This window comes from Struthio camelus, chromosome 3, assembly GCF_040807025.1.
Source record: "Struthio camelus isolate bStrCam1 chromosome 3, bStrCam1.hap1, whole genome shotgun sequence".
Taxonomy (NCBI): domain Eukaryota; kingdom Metazoa; phylum Chordata; class Aves; order Struthioniformes; family Struthionidae; genus Struthio; species Struthio camelus.
Window position 1 is genome coordinate 24046675 of NC_090944.1, and position 15877 is coordinate 24062551.

Here is a 15877-nt window from a genome sequence, read left to right on the forward strand (position 1 = left end):
GCCTGTTGTACATACACAGTTTTTTTTTCCAGGCTTTGCAAATTTCCTTTAATGTTGTTGTATGCAGCTGCTCGGGTCTTCAGGTCTGTTTCTATCTGAGTGATTTGCTAGAAACAAAGTAAAAAAAGCCATTCATCCAGGTGCTTGAGGTGCATTGCTCTCACCTTCCTGCCTCTCTACCTCTGAGCTGTAAAGAAAGGACCTGACAGCTGTCAGAAGTCCCTTGTAGAACAACGTGGTTATGGCCAAGAGGGAGGCCAGATCTAGACACCACCGCGTTCCCCTGTGGCAAAGACCTCTTCAGAAAGTAGTATTCAGTTAGCTGTTACTACATGTATCACAGTTGTACCTAAAGGAGCAAGTTCATTGTTTCATATATTGCCTATATTGAACAGCAGATCATTCCTTCCCCAGTGCATTGAGAGTGTAAATAACTCATCCGACCTGCAATGTGTTTGATTTAACATAAGGCCAATAATTTTGCAAGAGAACTCCAACATGGAAAATAATACTGCAGTATCTAAAAACAATAAAATATTACAATCAAGGGGATTAAAATGCAGAAAGTCCAAATCATGTCCAAATCTGATGAAGTGCCATATATTTATGGAATGGATAGGTTTCAGTAGATCAGTATTATTACAGTAGAAATTAAAAAAATAATACCAGCTGCTTCAGTACATGATGTGTGTTTCTGAGCCTGTTCCTGCCCAAACCAAAGGCAAAACTCTCATTGACTGTCATGAGAGGAGGAGAACAAAAAATTCTAAGAGACACGATTCCCCATTCTGGTGCCTTTTGCCTTTTTAAAATTTAGAGTACGATTTAGGGTACAATTTACCTTTGCTAATGCTTCTGATATATTCCTCAGTGGCTGCTTTATGGGATATTTGGCCATGTCCCACTCAAACCGGGTCAGATAGCTGATTAGGTCAACTGAAACGTACAACAATTAGGTCAACAAAGAAATGTATTAAAGCAAGCAAGTTATTTTGGCGCAGCAGTCCCAGCTATAGCCTAGATATAACATTCATTAACATTAGAGGTGTATTCGGACCAGAAATCTGTCTCTGAATCCTCATAGAAATTTGATCCTGATCAAATATGCACAAATCATATTTCAAACCTGTAAAAACCTGAACCAGAAATCTAGCTTTTTTGCGCTACACTGTTAACACCGATAATGCAAAACTGCAGGACAAAGCAATGTGCATGTAGTCTCCACTGTAGAAATAGACACCTCAGTCTTGATGAGGGATTCAGTATGCCTGAATTTACTCCCAGCAAGAGCTATTAGAAAAATTATTCGGGTCCAGGTCCTGCAGTAATACTCAGGGTTGTTTAGAGCTCGATCCAAGATATTAATAGCACAGCCCCCCAAAACAAGTCAGTCTTGGACCACGAACAATCCTGGCTTCTTCCCAGAATCAAGGGAAAATGACGCATAGGACATCCAGCTCCTAGAACAGGCTCTTGCTGTTACACTTCATTTGAAGACCAAGGCTCCTTAACTTCGGAAAATATTAAGGCTTGGGAACATTATGGTACCCAGCAAAAATTCTCCCCTAACAGCTCATGTAAGCAAACAGACAGCTCTTTGATTAGGCTGAGGCCTGAGACCCTTAGGATACCAAACACACTCCTACACAGTGTTTCCAGGCACTTTATGGGATGAGGTAAACTCAAACATCCTGCCACAACAAGCAGAGGGGCTGGGTCTGTCACCCTGCAGGTTAGGAAGGCTAGGCAAAGGAGCAGATGCTACTCTAGTGTCTGGACAAATAAGCTGGAGGCACCAACTCACACTAACAGGATGGGCTTGCTTCCAGCCCAGGGCGGTGCACATGGAGAGTATCTGGGAAATTGCCCTGGGGAAACGGGGAGCAAACCAAGTTCAAGTAAACAGTGCTAAGTAAACAGAGAGGCATGCTGGGGCTACTAAGAGCTCTTTGCTACCTTGTCCAAAGAGTTGGTTCATGCAGGCAGCTAGGACTGAGCATGATTTCTTGTATCTGTTCTTCCAGGGCATGGCAAAAATTTTATGAAGTGAGTTAGGTGAAAAGGAACGTGATAAGTTGTTTAATTGCCAGACTACCAGGCTGAGGGTACTACACTGTGTGGTGTGACATTGAATACCCTTGGCAGGAGAGCTCTATCCTTTCCATGGGCTTCTCTCACCCTACAAGAGTCAGTTTACCTTATTAGATTTCCAAAGCATGGAAAGTCTTATGTTAGAAGGACGCAGGCTTCTCATCAAAGAATACCACTGTCCAGAAGGCAGAGAGCACTGGTGTGACTGAGTTCTCTCCCTCTTTCTTCCAAAAATGCAAACAGCCATGTAAACTTCCCACACATCCAATGCACAGGACTCACAGGGCAAAGATGCAGCCCTTCCTCCTAAGGTCTGAAGAGGGAAGATTCTCCTGCACAGGGAACGTGTGGGACGGGGGCAAAGTTTCAGAAGCCAGAGAGAGCTCTCCCACAGCCACTACATGCACAGTTCTGGGGCAGCCTTTGCTCACAGTCTCTGGAGAGAAAGGGGGGAGGTCAGAAGAACCTGAAGGACAAAGACCGTGGTAGCATTTTCAGACTACGGTTTCAGTAGTCTTCCTGCAACAGTTCTGCTGGGGCCCTGTTTCACGGGGAGAGGGACACGATGTGGACATGCCTAAAGGATTTCACCCTGCTGCCTCTCTGCTAAGCTTTCTTGCTAAATTCAACAGGAATGAAACCTGCAAAGAGCATGGTATGAATGAAACCTGCATGGTATTACATGGCTGTGTGGAGGAACAGTGCATTCACACATACACTCTTTAAAGGCAGGCATCGACCTATCTATAGCTGAGGAGATCTGAAAGTTCCCTCAAGACATACACATGCCCTTTCTGCCCTTGCATTCCTTGAATCTCAACAGAATACAAACGTCAGGCACCTGTGCACAGCATGACACTAGTGATCTGGTAGTGGTGCAGGGAAGTTAAACAGCCTGATCTTGGGGATGGCACAAACTTCGCTTGTGTGAACACATTAACCGAACAGAGCTTAAAATACCAAGCAGTACCAATATCAAAGAGCCCTGACACTCCTGGAATAGTATCCCTTCATTAATGGACCTTGTCAAGTCACTTCAAAATTACATTTCATAGCTGCCCATCCAAAAGAGATACTTTCTTACCCTACTGTGCCTACGGGCACACTCTGGTTTACTTACCTCACTGTAGGAGGCTATTTTAAATGTTTAAATGTTCCCCGTACAAAACCCTTTATTCTTCAAAATGGTCATGCCTCTCATTTTGATTTGTTGTTCATTCCAGTTTTGAGCTGATTATAAAGAATGGAGTTATTCTATTGATTATCAAATTTTTAAATTCATTTTGGGTTAACATCACTGTAAACGAAACAGAATTTGGTCTGAACCCTTGAAGAAAAGCTTTACTTACATTTCATGGTTTTGATTCCATCAGAAGCAAGAAAGCATTTCCTGCTGCTGTGATATTCTGAAATTCCAGTAATACACAAATACACATTCTATAAGAGAGACATCTGCATATGATTGCTTCCAGCTCTTGCCCACTGAGATGTAGTATGTGGGTTCACTTAACTGAAAGGGCTGTATTTTCTGCTACTTTGCACGTTCCTTCACACAGATCCAGCAAAACAGTTGTTAGACTGTCAGCCACCATTTGTCAGCATGTGGGCTGAACTGTTGTTGGGAATATATACAAAATGAGCTACAATGAGAGAACTTGCATAGTGTAACTTAAACTTTGAGTTGGGATGGTTTAATAGTCTGAAATGGGACCAGGCAGCAAGAGGTCATGTGTTATAATTTTGTTTCTCACTTTATGACCTTGAAGAAGTCTTCAGTTTTAGGGTCCTCCTTTCCTAACTGCAAAGGGGAAAGAGGAAGAACCCCTACAACAATGTTGTTGCTGTTTATGAAGAATGACATTGAAATGTATTAGGAGAATCCTTATGTACTAAAACTGACTCAATTTTTTTAACATGCAATCAAAAACAGTTGAGAGGTTGAAGTCTTACGAATCATTCAAATGATCAGAGGACAGAAATTAGTAACATGTACAGTCAAGTAATTTCCACATCCTTCTATTACAACACATGCAAAGCTGACAGGAAAGTAAAATGATGTAAAAAGAGGAAATAAAGGAAATAAGTTAAACCTGTTGTTTCTCAAGTCATAGGGATATCGTGATCAAGCTACGAGGTTGTTACTTGAGAAATCCATCGTAACCTGATCACTGTATCTCTACAACCAGACCAAGACTTGTCTCTAGCACTAATACACACAAATGCATGCTTGTAACAACACTGCAATCACCAATTCTCAACATACTTTTTAGACATTTCATTTTATCCTTTAGCCCTGAAACATAATAAGTGGGATTATTGTACTTATCAAGCAGTTGCATTGATCAAATGCCAGTCTTATTTAATGCAAGAAGGACATTTCTGAAAGAACTTCCTCTCTCCCTCAGATATTCATATTCATGCGAAATACAATATTACAGACAGTTAAAGGGTCTGATGGAGTATGCGCTTTTAGCTTTTCCTCTGCCTGTCAAAGGTATCACTCTACAGCCCTGCAGTAGCATGTGTAATGCACCCAGGTTCACTCTACGTTTCCAGGATAGCCGTGAAAAAACACACTCTTCAGCAGCTCTGACACACGCTCAGCATCTAAAGAAACGTGCAGAGATCACACACAGGGAGCCATCAGTTCCTATATATTAGTTTCGCCCTTGACAAAGACTCCCTTTAGGGCCTTGAGGATCATACTAAATGATGAAGGGAGAAAATAAGTTCATGGAGATTATAAAAACACAGTTAGTCAACACTAAGTTGACTACTTGGTGATGATGCAAGTGTGGATACAGCAGAGTAGTTCTGCTCCCAAGGCCCTTTGTCGTGTCAGAAGTGCCTCTGCTGTCAGTGCCTGCTCTTGTCCTCTGCTATGCAACTGCTGCCAGCCAGGGCAGGACGTCATAAGGGAAACTAAAGTGAATTCACTCATGGCAGGGTAGCAGGTAGCATGTGATGTCCTGTCAGCCTCTGGCACAACCTTGTGAGGGCAGCCCAGGCTCCCCTGATGAAATGGTGTACAGACAGCGCACTGGCAGAGCCTTCCTCTTATTGCAAAGACCACAGAGAAATTATGTCCTGCTGCTTGTACAGGCCTGCAAAGAGCATTTCATTCACCTGCCTGCTGCTGAACAGCAGCGTAGTTCTACTAGTAGAGAAATTACATATGCTGAGTTATTTGCGTAGAAAGCTGCTCATGCCAGTCTTGATACGGCAACACTTTTAACACAGTCTTGCTGATCTTGCTGCTCACAACCAACTCAACTCCCCTTTAGAGGAAGTTTTCCATGTTTCAGAGCTGTTGCCTCACATATCCACCTGTGATGTCAGATAGACCCGTAGCTACCTGAGCACACGCTCTACCCCCCAGCACTGTAGGAGGGAAAGGAAATTGCTCATATATCACTGACAGATGTCATGCAACCGTACGAAATAAACTTTAGCTGCCTGTAAGTGACCAAGCCCATACAGGCCACAAAAAGGTGTTGAATTATTTCAGGAATGAAGGAGAATGTCTCCTGCTTTCTTCTTCACTCTTCAGGTCTGGTGCTGGAAGAATTCCTTCCATAAAGGAGTACTAGACATTGAACATCATCCTGGAAGCAAAACTGGAATTGGATAAAACTTCCAATAACTGGAAAGAATGGAATCAGGCTTTAGATGTGTTTCTAAAGAGTCTTGCTGATGTTTGTCCTTCCTAATGTGTTTGCGTTTCGATTCTATATGTTCATATTCTGAAGCAAACACAGGCAGTAACCAAGCATCAAGATATCCACATTCATAGTACCTACCTCCATTGGCCAAAAGATTTTCCTGGACTTTATCTTTTGAGTCCTCCATAACTTCTCCAATGTACTGGGCTATTTTCTTTATTACGCTTAGGTGTAACAAGAGAAGCTTTGTTAGTGAAGAAAGTAAATGAATATAAAACAGTTGCCACGATTAGCTGATTAACATGGAGATACCCAAAGTATAATTTGTAACTGGAATGATGATAAATGACCTCTGGCATATTGCAGAACTAAATGCCTTATTTCTATATACACTCATCTCTGTAAACATATTCTAGGCAATATCATTTTCCCAAGGAAAATGGTGCTCTTGACTTTCAAAAGATTAAGATTCAGCCTTCTGTACACTATATTTCATGAGACTCATAGAAGAAACCAGAAGAAAAGAAACATATGTTAAAAACTCTAGAGAAGACGAAGGGTTTAGAGGCCTCACAGAATATTCCAAACTAACAATAGCTGAAAAAGATCTCTTCCATGGGATGCTACATAAATTTTTATGGCTGACTAAGATAAGGTTCTCACAAAGTACTTAGTGGAACATACGAGTGTTCTCTCATTTAACAGTGAGAATTTCCTTCTTACTCCACTTCTTTAGGGGATTCGCTTTCTCTCGTCTCATTCATCCCTCTCTTTTTTCAGGAAGAGCCGCAAGCTTGGATTTCACAAGGTATTCAGTAGATCTGAGCATAGGGTGGCTACAAGGGAGACCTGCACTGAGAGCCTGTGCTAGTGCTCTGAAGCCCCGACATTCTCAGCCTGCCTGGCTCCCTCATGGCACAGGTCCAGTCACTCCCAGCCCAGTGTTACAAAGAGGCTGGACCCACAAACTTCTTTCCAGGGTTTTCCCAGCCTCTGCCTCAGAGCAATGGATTTGACACTCCTCCTAAGGATAGGAGAATACTTTTCCCTTCAATTCAGTGGCTAAACCAAGCAACCCAAGCAAAAATAAAACCAGTCCTATTCATCAGTTACCATTTTTGTCACAGAGACTTCCTAGAGAATTCCTTTGGAATGTCTTTTGCTTTTTTACTAATAGCAAGATCTCTTTACAAGTAGGAAGAGGCAATTGTGCCTTTCATTACGCTTTTTAGTTCGGTGGACAAGACACTTCTTTAAGACGTGGGAAAACTAGATTCAAATCCTCCTTCTTCCTGATTCAGAGCAGGGATTTGAATAGAGCTTCAAGTGGAGAACATTCTCTCCACTGGGTTACCTATTCTATGGTTATTTTAAAAAATAAGCAAAAAAAAGGAATTGATAAGTCCCTCCAGGAGCACACCCCTATGACCCTAGTCGTAGTACCTGTTTCATAAAGGCTGAAGAACCGTTCTCATTGTTCCAGGATCTTTCTGTACTCAGAAGGATTTGCGGAAGTATTTGGCTTCAATCCCCTAACAGTTCCAGGTTGACTACACTTGGTAAATAAAGCAACAGATGAAAATAAACTGCCTGATCATAAAATTTGCAAAGACATGAAGTGGACACAATCTTCAGGTGGTGACATGAGGTGGAGCATAACGGCAGACTTCTTTCTCTTTTCTTTGCTTAGAGTGGGGAGACTACTGTGGTTGAAGATGTGCTAGACAATGAAAGGACATCTGCAGTGTTTGGGTCATGTGTCTTGTGACATCCTGTGGCATTCAGGGTATGACAATCATGGAATCAGGAAAGACATTTCAGGCCAGGTACAGATGCCATGAAAGCATTACAGAAAAACAGTTTCACTGATGTGCTGCAAAGGAGATTTATAGGCCATTTATAAGCAATAGGGGTTCACAGGGGTTGAGATTTCTCCCCATCTCGATTCCTGTGAAGAAACTATCAGTCTTTGGAAAGGTTTTCTGGTCTTGTGATGAGGAAGAAAAGACCAGTGATTGTTGATGCTCCCACAAATGTAGTAGTTAGAATTGCTGCTATTGTCAAGACACCAGACAGATGCAGTTCAGAATCTAGGCAAGTGACTGATGCCCGAGATACAGCTCCCTCGTTCCCTGGGAGGAATCTGCACCATTTCACTCTTGCTTACTGCCATCTAAGGGCTGCTCTAGTTTTTCACTGACTGGCTGCAGCGACTTAGGGATCCTGTACCAGCTGAGTTTTCCTGGATAACTTTGCATTTTGCCTACACTCAGGCCGAGGAGAGAGCTCAGGAGGCAACTACAGCAGCTCTGTGTCAGCTGAGATCTTGCCAAACAAACACTTCTATAATTTTCAGCTTGCAGACCTGGCTGGTTTTCAGCTCCCTCATGATGCCTAGAGGCCCCAAAGGAACTTGGAACAAAACAAGACTCCAGCCCGCTTGGTGCAGTTGCTGGGGTAAGAACAGTAGCAGAAAGCTGAAGGTGCAATGGAGAAAGCAGCCAACAGGAAAGTGTTGGCTTTTTGCAACCAAAATGCAAACCAGCATTTTTTCTGATGGGTCTGAACTGCTTTCACTCCTGTTTAGTGCAGTCAGATGCTAACCTGATAGTTGGGAGACAGCTAGCTTTGGTCTCTCTGCCTAGGTGTGGACTGCAGGACAGGTACGGGCCCTGGTTCTGGTTGCAGAACTGTAGGCACCCTACAGTTCTGGTTGCCCAATCAAGACTCAGCCCCTTTCCAGCCCACATGCCCCAGCAGCCCTGCAGACAGGAGATGGTCTGCGTGTAGCTTCACATGGTGCCAGAGAAGTGCTCTCCAGGACCAATTTAGTTGCTGTGCCTCACATTTCTTCCTGTGAAATGCAAGTGGGGGTCACTCATCTAAGTCTGACTAGCTAGACTATTGTCTACCATCTATACAGGGAGAGGCAGAACATCCACCCTGAATACCACTGATGTCTGAGGCAGGTGAGAGGATCACCCCCCGGAAGAGCCTCATTGACTGTAGCAGCTACCAACCCTTAAACCTCTAAATTTAGATGAGATGAATCCCACTCTAAGCAAATATTATTCTCAAATGCTGTGATGAAAAATGAGAGTGTTTCTACTGAACTGCAGCTGAGTAATAGAAATAAAAACTTATAAACAGAACATGTGTAAAAATAAATCCTTGTAGCCTGTTATAGTGTCTGGAAAGAATCACACATTTTGCTTGTGAAAGCACTACAATGTCATTACCGGGAAAAAAAAAAGTCTCACGTTCTTTAAATGATACTGTGTATGAAATAGCTCTACCAGCTAGCCCCCATAATACTGCTGGGGGCAGCCACCGCGCAATCTCAGGACACCACAGAATGCTCTACAGACCTAGGGGCTGGGAGAATCCCTGGGTAAGAGTCACTCAGGGCATTGTGGGCTTCAGAGAGCACCATGCTACCATATGGTGACATGGAAAAACACTCTGTTTCCCCATGTAAATAAATAATAAAAGTATGTGGAAACAATAGACCCTGCAAACTCTTGCCTCTTCTCTGCTGTCCTGGCAGGAGGCAGTGCTGACAGGTTTGTGCTGCCTGGCCTTACTGGCAGTTTTGTTTATCTAGCAACAGTTCAGCAGGTAGCTGTTTCAGAGGAGCAGGAATGTAAATGCTCAGGTCATTTGAACAGGCTTGTAACCCTCTGTATGTCATTTACTTCAACTAAGTGTAAGTGCTTGGCACTTTAACCCTTGAATAACAATTTATAATCAAAACCTGAGACATTTATTTAATGTATAAAATGATTTTGTACTTCTTTGTTGGACTTTATCTGCTGATATATTTGTGTTGATTATTCTCTGCTCTTTCTCTACCCTGATGCATTTTTCTTAAACACATTTTCCTTGCTATTAAAACTCTTTGCTCCTTCTTGATTATTTAGCTCTATAGATAAACAAGACAAATAGGAAGAGTCCTTTTCTCAGCAACGCACTCTGTCAGGGCCCGACTCAGCCCTCTGCTCAATGCCCATGGCATGTTATATGATGAGTGGCATTACTGGTATTAAAGAGATAGATAATTAGTGGAGTAAAGTGGTATTCGACTTGAACAAGGAATTGTACCATGTTGTTAAGTTACAACAAAGGTAACAGAAGGAGACAGTGAGCCTAGGGAGGTACTACTGATATTTCATTTAGATTTACCCTCAATGACCTGAGCACATAAGTTACAGCAGATTTTTTAGATGTCCTAATTCCTCACAAAGTTGGGAATTAGTTGTGCCCTCCTGAAAACCAGTTCTGCATGATTTTTGCAACCCTCAAACCCAAATCCCATAGTTGCTTGGCTGTTTGCTACTGTGGGTAGATGCACCTTCTGCTAGGAGAGATAACTAGTATTGGCACTGTTTATTCTTACCCATATTCCAGCACCAACAATCTCTGCTGTAACAACCAGAGGCCTGAACACCTTTGCAAAGAATTTGAGGCAGGGTTTCCCCCGCCAGATGGAGAAGGTCACAACAAGGGAAATATTATGGATGAACTAAGTATTCTGCTAAAAAGTCTGAAAAAGCAACTCTAAAAAGGTCAGTATTGTGTCCAGCCCAGAGTGATCACATGCCAATTCAGCCCTGGCCCTGCTGTAGTACCACTAAGTCAAAAACAGCTTGTATCACTAGCTCCGTATCCATTTGCGACTGACAGACAAAATCCATGCAAGTATCAAGCATATTTAGGCAAGCAAATCTTTAAGCATTCCTGGCTAGGGGAGAAAGGGAAAAAGTTAGCCCTAGCGCTAACATCTGCCTCTGTGACGAAGACCATAACTCTTTTATTTCCTCAACAAGTGAAGTCTACTTTGTGCCATGAAATCTTATAATTAGGTATTTTCTCAGCTTTCTGCGCTATATTGTCCTTTGTACACCCAGATCAGATTGGCCCAAAAGGCAAAGTGGGCCATGATCAGCAAGGAAATCATGTGAGTCAGTACATGAGCTAGTTTGACACAACGTGAGTGAATATTCTGGCTTTCAGGGAGTATAAAGATATGAGTGGGATAGCTCCCGATATCTCTCAGAAGGACTTCTTCCTTAGAACTCCTGTATCTGTTTGAGAAAGGACACAAATCTCACGAGGAATATTCTGAGAAAAGAAAATAAGGGATGAAAGGATAAAGAAAATAAATCACATTCTCTAAATGCTGCTTTATTCATTTGAGTTCCTGGGAGGAGGGGGATGCTGATCTTAAGAAGAGAACACTTTCTAGCAGTTTCCCTCTGAGAAACAGCTTCCCTAGCACTGCCACTCAAACAGATTCATTGTGCAGATAAAACTGTCACTGACTTCACTCAGCCAGGTTTTAAAGAATGGTCCTTTATTTGTGATGATTCTATGATAATCAACACAAGGGTTAAACAAAGCCTATCCACTTGAGCTGAGTTGCGGTCTGGGTTAAACTGAGTCAGACCGAGGTGAAGGCAAGGACATACCATCCCATAAAAACAAAATACCGTTTCTCATTTGTTTGTAGCAAACAAGATCTATTTTACCTTTCAGCAAAGCTATCAAGTTTTCCCAACTCATCTGAGAGACCAACCAGAGCATCCAGTGTCCCGACCTGTGCAAAAGATGAGAAACGGGTAAAAAATGCACAAGGCTGTGTAAAGTCTTTGTTGGCAGAGTCTTAGGTGCGCTGACTTTGATTAAGCACTTATGAATTCAACAGCTTTGGCAGACCTTTATTCATTTAATGGAAAATAGTAGCAATTGCTTTTCCCAAGACTTAGGGCATAAAAAGCTTTTTTCCAGTAAAGGAAAAACTGTACATATAGTCTCGAGATCACATGTCAGTGTCTTCCTTCCTATTTTTCATTCCGGAATCATCAAGTAGCATAGACTGGTCTTTTACCTTATAAAATATTGAATAGAAATGCACACAATATAGATATTAAAAAAATCTTATGTACAGAGAGAACCAGGGGAAGCAATACTTATTCCAAAGAGGGTCTTTGACTGTGTTCTTTGCTATTACCAAAGACTAAGTATTTCATAAAAAGCATTTTCTCCAAGCCCAACGTCTGTTTTTGTATGATTCTCTATCCTGCATTTATGGTATCACAATATATTACTGAATCTTTTCTCATAATGTTGCCAGCTCAGTGTGGCAGGCTATATGAAGGGCCAGGCTGAAGGAGAACAGGAAAGGAAACAAATTTTACAGACAACAATTAGCAAAATAAGAAGGGCTGCATCTTCAGATGTTGCAAATGCTTTACTTTCTTTGGCGCTTACGGATTGACACCAACAGCAGCTGCGTAAGGTGCATAGATGGTAAAATCATAGCTATCTCAGACGCACATGTGAAATACAACATTTCCACCCCGCAACGTTCATGTGAAAACTGTCATTTGAGAACAGGCCCCACTCCCATTTCACTTACATCTTTATGTAAGTGGAATAACTCGAGTTACAATTGTCAATAATTTTTTCCGATTAAGGCCAGATCCTGGATGCACTAAGTATAGCCTGCAAGCGATAGGTGATGCCAGCTCCCCATGGAACCAAGTTCTACATCTGATATAGCTCTACTGACTTTAATGGAACATGTTTGGATTCTTCATACCCATAAGGGAAATAAAAATAAGTTGCATATCATTTCAAATAAGGATTAAATAATTCCTATTTATATGACAACAGGCAATGCAGCTGAATATACATCCACCTCTACTTCCCAAGGACTAATGTCTTCCTTGTCAGCAATCTTACTGGTATCGTTCTAGGTACTTAACTACTCCCTTCGTATTAGTGATCTAAGATGTACAATGTAGTATGACTTTCACGATTGGGAGTAAATAGTAAACTGAATGCAGTAGATCAGTAACTTAACTGGTCATCTTCACTTCTTATACGTATATCTTCCCAATATTAACAAGAGCCTCAAGCAGAATGACTTCTCTCTGATCAATTTTCAGCTGACTATAATTCATTCTGTGATTGCAGTCTTCTTCCACTCTATGCATATTATCCCAGAAGATAAATCCCACATTAATCCCCAAAGTCTTTACCCCTGGCTGGGGTTGCTGTTTTACCCATACCCAAACCCTTTCCTCTTTTACCTTTAAGTCTGGAATAGGGAATTTGCTGTTGCTGGACAGGTTGGATTTAGATGTCACCGTGTTCATTCTCTCCCAGGCCTGCAGATTTGTTTTATCTCCTGGGGCAGAAATTAGCCAGAACTCCGACATGATCTATTTTTTCCCCTTCACTCCTGGTCGCTGTAGAAACATAAAACAAGTAAGAAGCTAGAAGAGTACTGCATAAAATGTGTTTTTCCCTAAGAGCAGAAGAAGTTAGAATGAAACCCCTGGATTACTAATTTTTTTTTGGAAACACAAGGACAGTGAGTCATTCCTCTGTCTCAGACTAAAATGGAACATGACCTTCTCCTGAATGTCACAGAAAGAGTGTAGCAGTTCCTTCTTTCTCAGGGTTGTTTCATCCAGTTTCTGGGCCGGACATTCTCCTGAATGAAGAAATGAAGCTTCCTCCTCCCCTTTTCCCTCCCACCCTCATTTGCACTGTACCATAGAACTCATATCGATGCCAGTCTCCATTGTGGAGTTTAGAGATTTCACTAAATCATCCGAATGTAATTAAGGATTTCTACTTGATTAATATTATCTCTTCAAAGCTTTGGGCACTTGTAGGCAAAAAGTGAAAACAAAATGTAAAAAGACCTCATCTGATCTTTCAGACGGCAAAAGATGCCACTGGCAAGATGGAGTATCATCTTCCTCTGCGTTTTTCTTTCCAAGTTTGATGGGAAGGAGTTGGAGGAAGGCAAGTCATGGTGCACAGAGACAGTATCAGCAAAACACTGTACGTAAAGAACTTCGGTCAAAATCCACGGGGACAACTATCCTGATGTTAACTGAAGAGAACAGGGCAGGACAGCAAAAAGCAGAACTGGCACACCCAGCTCTCCCATTCTTCTTTCCAAAGACTCTCCCGGGTGTCTCTCCCGCGCTGTAGGTCTTCGGTCACAGGCGAGCGGGGTAGAGAAGATTTGACACTTGCCTCTCAGCACCCGCGACGTGCCCCAGCGGTGCCTTCGGAGGCCGGCCGCTGCCGGGAGCCGGCCCTGCCGCCACCCCGCGGGGCCGGGGCATCGCCAAGGGGGCGAGAGGGGCCGGCTGCGCGCCGGGCTGCGGGCCCCAGCTCTGCGGGCAGGGCAGCCGGAGGCGCGGCGCAGCGCAGCGCGGCGCGGCGCGGAGGCCGCGGCCAGCAGCCTCCACGCTGCCTTACCTCTGCGAGGTGCCGCTTCCCGCTCCGTGCCGAGCCGAGCCGAGCCGAGCCGAGCGGCGCCGAGCGGCGCCGTGCTGAACAGTGCCGCGCCGAACCGACCCGCGGCTGCCAGCCCGGCCGCCCTCCCTCCGCGCAGCGCAGCGCAGCGCAGCGCAGCGCAGCGCAGGGCCGGCGGCGGGCGGCTCCCGGCGGGGCGGACGCGCCCGCTCGGACATGCTCGGTGAGGCGCCCGGGGCAGGGCTGGTGCGGGAGCCGGGCCGGGGGGACGGGAGGCGGGCGGAGGCGAGGAGCGGCGGGGCAGGCGGGTGCCGCGGGAGGCGGGGAGCCGCCCGGGCGGGAGGCTGCGCCGCGGCACCCAAGCGCCGAGGTGCGGCTAGAAGCGAGCGGGGAGAAGGCTCCCCTGAAGGGCCGTCGGCCCACGCGGGCCGTGGGAGCCGCAGCTCCGTGCTCTGGGCTCCGCTGCAGGCTCCCCCCGGGGCTGGGGCCGCCCGGATGTCTCTTCGTGGCCCTTCTCGTGTATGTGCAAGGCGTCTCGGGGGCTGCGCTCGTGGTGGAGCCCGAAGCAAGCTGGACTGCCGTTCTCAAACTTCGTGGCAAAAGGCAAAGTGCTTCTCCCTTGCCCTGGTCAGGGAGGAAAAGATACTGTTTTTCTTTATACTTTCAGAGCAGAGAGGTTATTGCACCCGATGAGACAACCCCTTAAAAGCTGCTAAAAGCTGTAACTTTCGCAGTTTCATCTTCATGCTTTCTTTTAGCTTTAAACTCACAAAAATAATGCGGAGATAATTCATTTTCATGAAAAACGGACTGCTTTTATCAATTCTGAAATTCTGAGAATCATTAAAGAACCTTTTAGGAAATCTCCCCTGGCTGTTTTATTTGACAAATACTCATGCAGTGCAGGAATCGGCAACGTAGTGACATTTCCTCCCTTTGGTAATCCTTCTCCCTTGGTAGAATATTGTTGAAGCTTTTAGTCCTTACTAAAGTCTTCAGTCTGTTTAAAGTTGTCCTGAGTTTGCTTAGGATATTGAGAGTGTTTTGTAGCTCGTGTGGGGTAATGTTCTGCAGAGCCTTTTAAACCAGACATCTAGTTGGGAGATGCTTTAAAGGAAACCTTTGTTCATTCCCTAAACACTTAGTCTGCCTGCCTTTGAGTGGCGTCTCTTCAAATGGGAACTTAAACCCCCTCTCACAGAGCAGGTGGTACATCCAGATCTCATTTTCCCTGGAGTGCTCTAATCTCTGTGCTACCATGTAACATTTGGACAGCTCTGCTATTATTGGTGTTTTTTCTTCAAAAGACAGTGCATTCTGCTCTGGACTTAGTCATGTTTCTGTGGGTCCGATTGTAACTGAACCCCACAAGAAGGACACCTTTGTTTTTCCTCATGATCTGTCCTAAACAGAGGTGGGGCTTGAACTGCTTGGATCAGGCAGGTTTGGCCATGCAGAGTCAGAACCCTCCACACTTCTGAGAACCTTAAAGGAAGATCCCTATCAAGTTGAAGTATCTCCAGTATGAGGCAGAAGCGGCTGATGGGCGACCTCCTGAATCATAGTATTAGACTGGGATACCTCTCTTCCATCTCAGTCACACTTTAGGCAGTTAGCACACAAGTTCAGGTTTTAGATTCTAAATGTGTAGTCTTTAGAAAAGGTGAGATAAGAAACAGGACTCACCTTCCTCTTCTCTTTAATCTTTTCAGTGATACATAAAAATGTAATGCTTATGTGGAGGAGGACGATCTCAACTGAAAGCTCTCCAGAAAAAGATACAGATGGTTTTAGCTGAAATAACTAATGTTGGGGGGTTGTTTGCTCGTTTGTTTGTTTTGGTT

The 15877-nt window shown here is 44.0% G+C and overlaps 1 protein-coding gene across 4 annotated transcripts in view; it reads right to left on the reverse strand.

The window, feature by feature from the left end:
• The window catches only part of ATP6V1C2 (ATPase H+ transporting V1 subunit C2), a 21083-nt gene extending 6832 nt beyond the window's left edge, over positions 1-14251 (reverse strand). For 2 of the 4 annotated variants that reach the window (XM_068937181.1, XM_068937179.1), the window contains exons 1-6: positions 14037-14251; positions 12848-13006; positions 11282-11349; positions 5892-5977; positions 842-936; positions 16-107 (exon numbers count right to left, since the gene is read on the reverse strand). In XM_068937181.1, the coding sequence (XP_068793282.1) occupies positions 16-107; positions 842-936; positions 5892-5977; positions 11282-11349; positions 12848-12976 (470 nt within the window). In that variant the 5' untranslated portion in view covers positions 12977-13006; positions 14037-14251. Of the gene's footprint in view, positions 1-15; positions 108-841; positions 937-5891; positions 5978-11281; positions 11350-12847; positions 13007-13468; positions 13609-14036 lie in introns of all 4 variants that reach the window. The other 2 variants (XM_068937180.1, XM_068937182.1) reach the window with 2 other exon arrangements.
• Positions 14252-15877: the final 1626 nt, after the last annotated feature.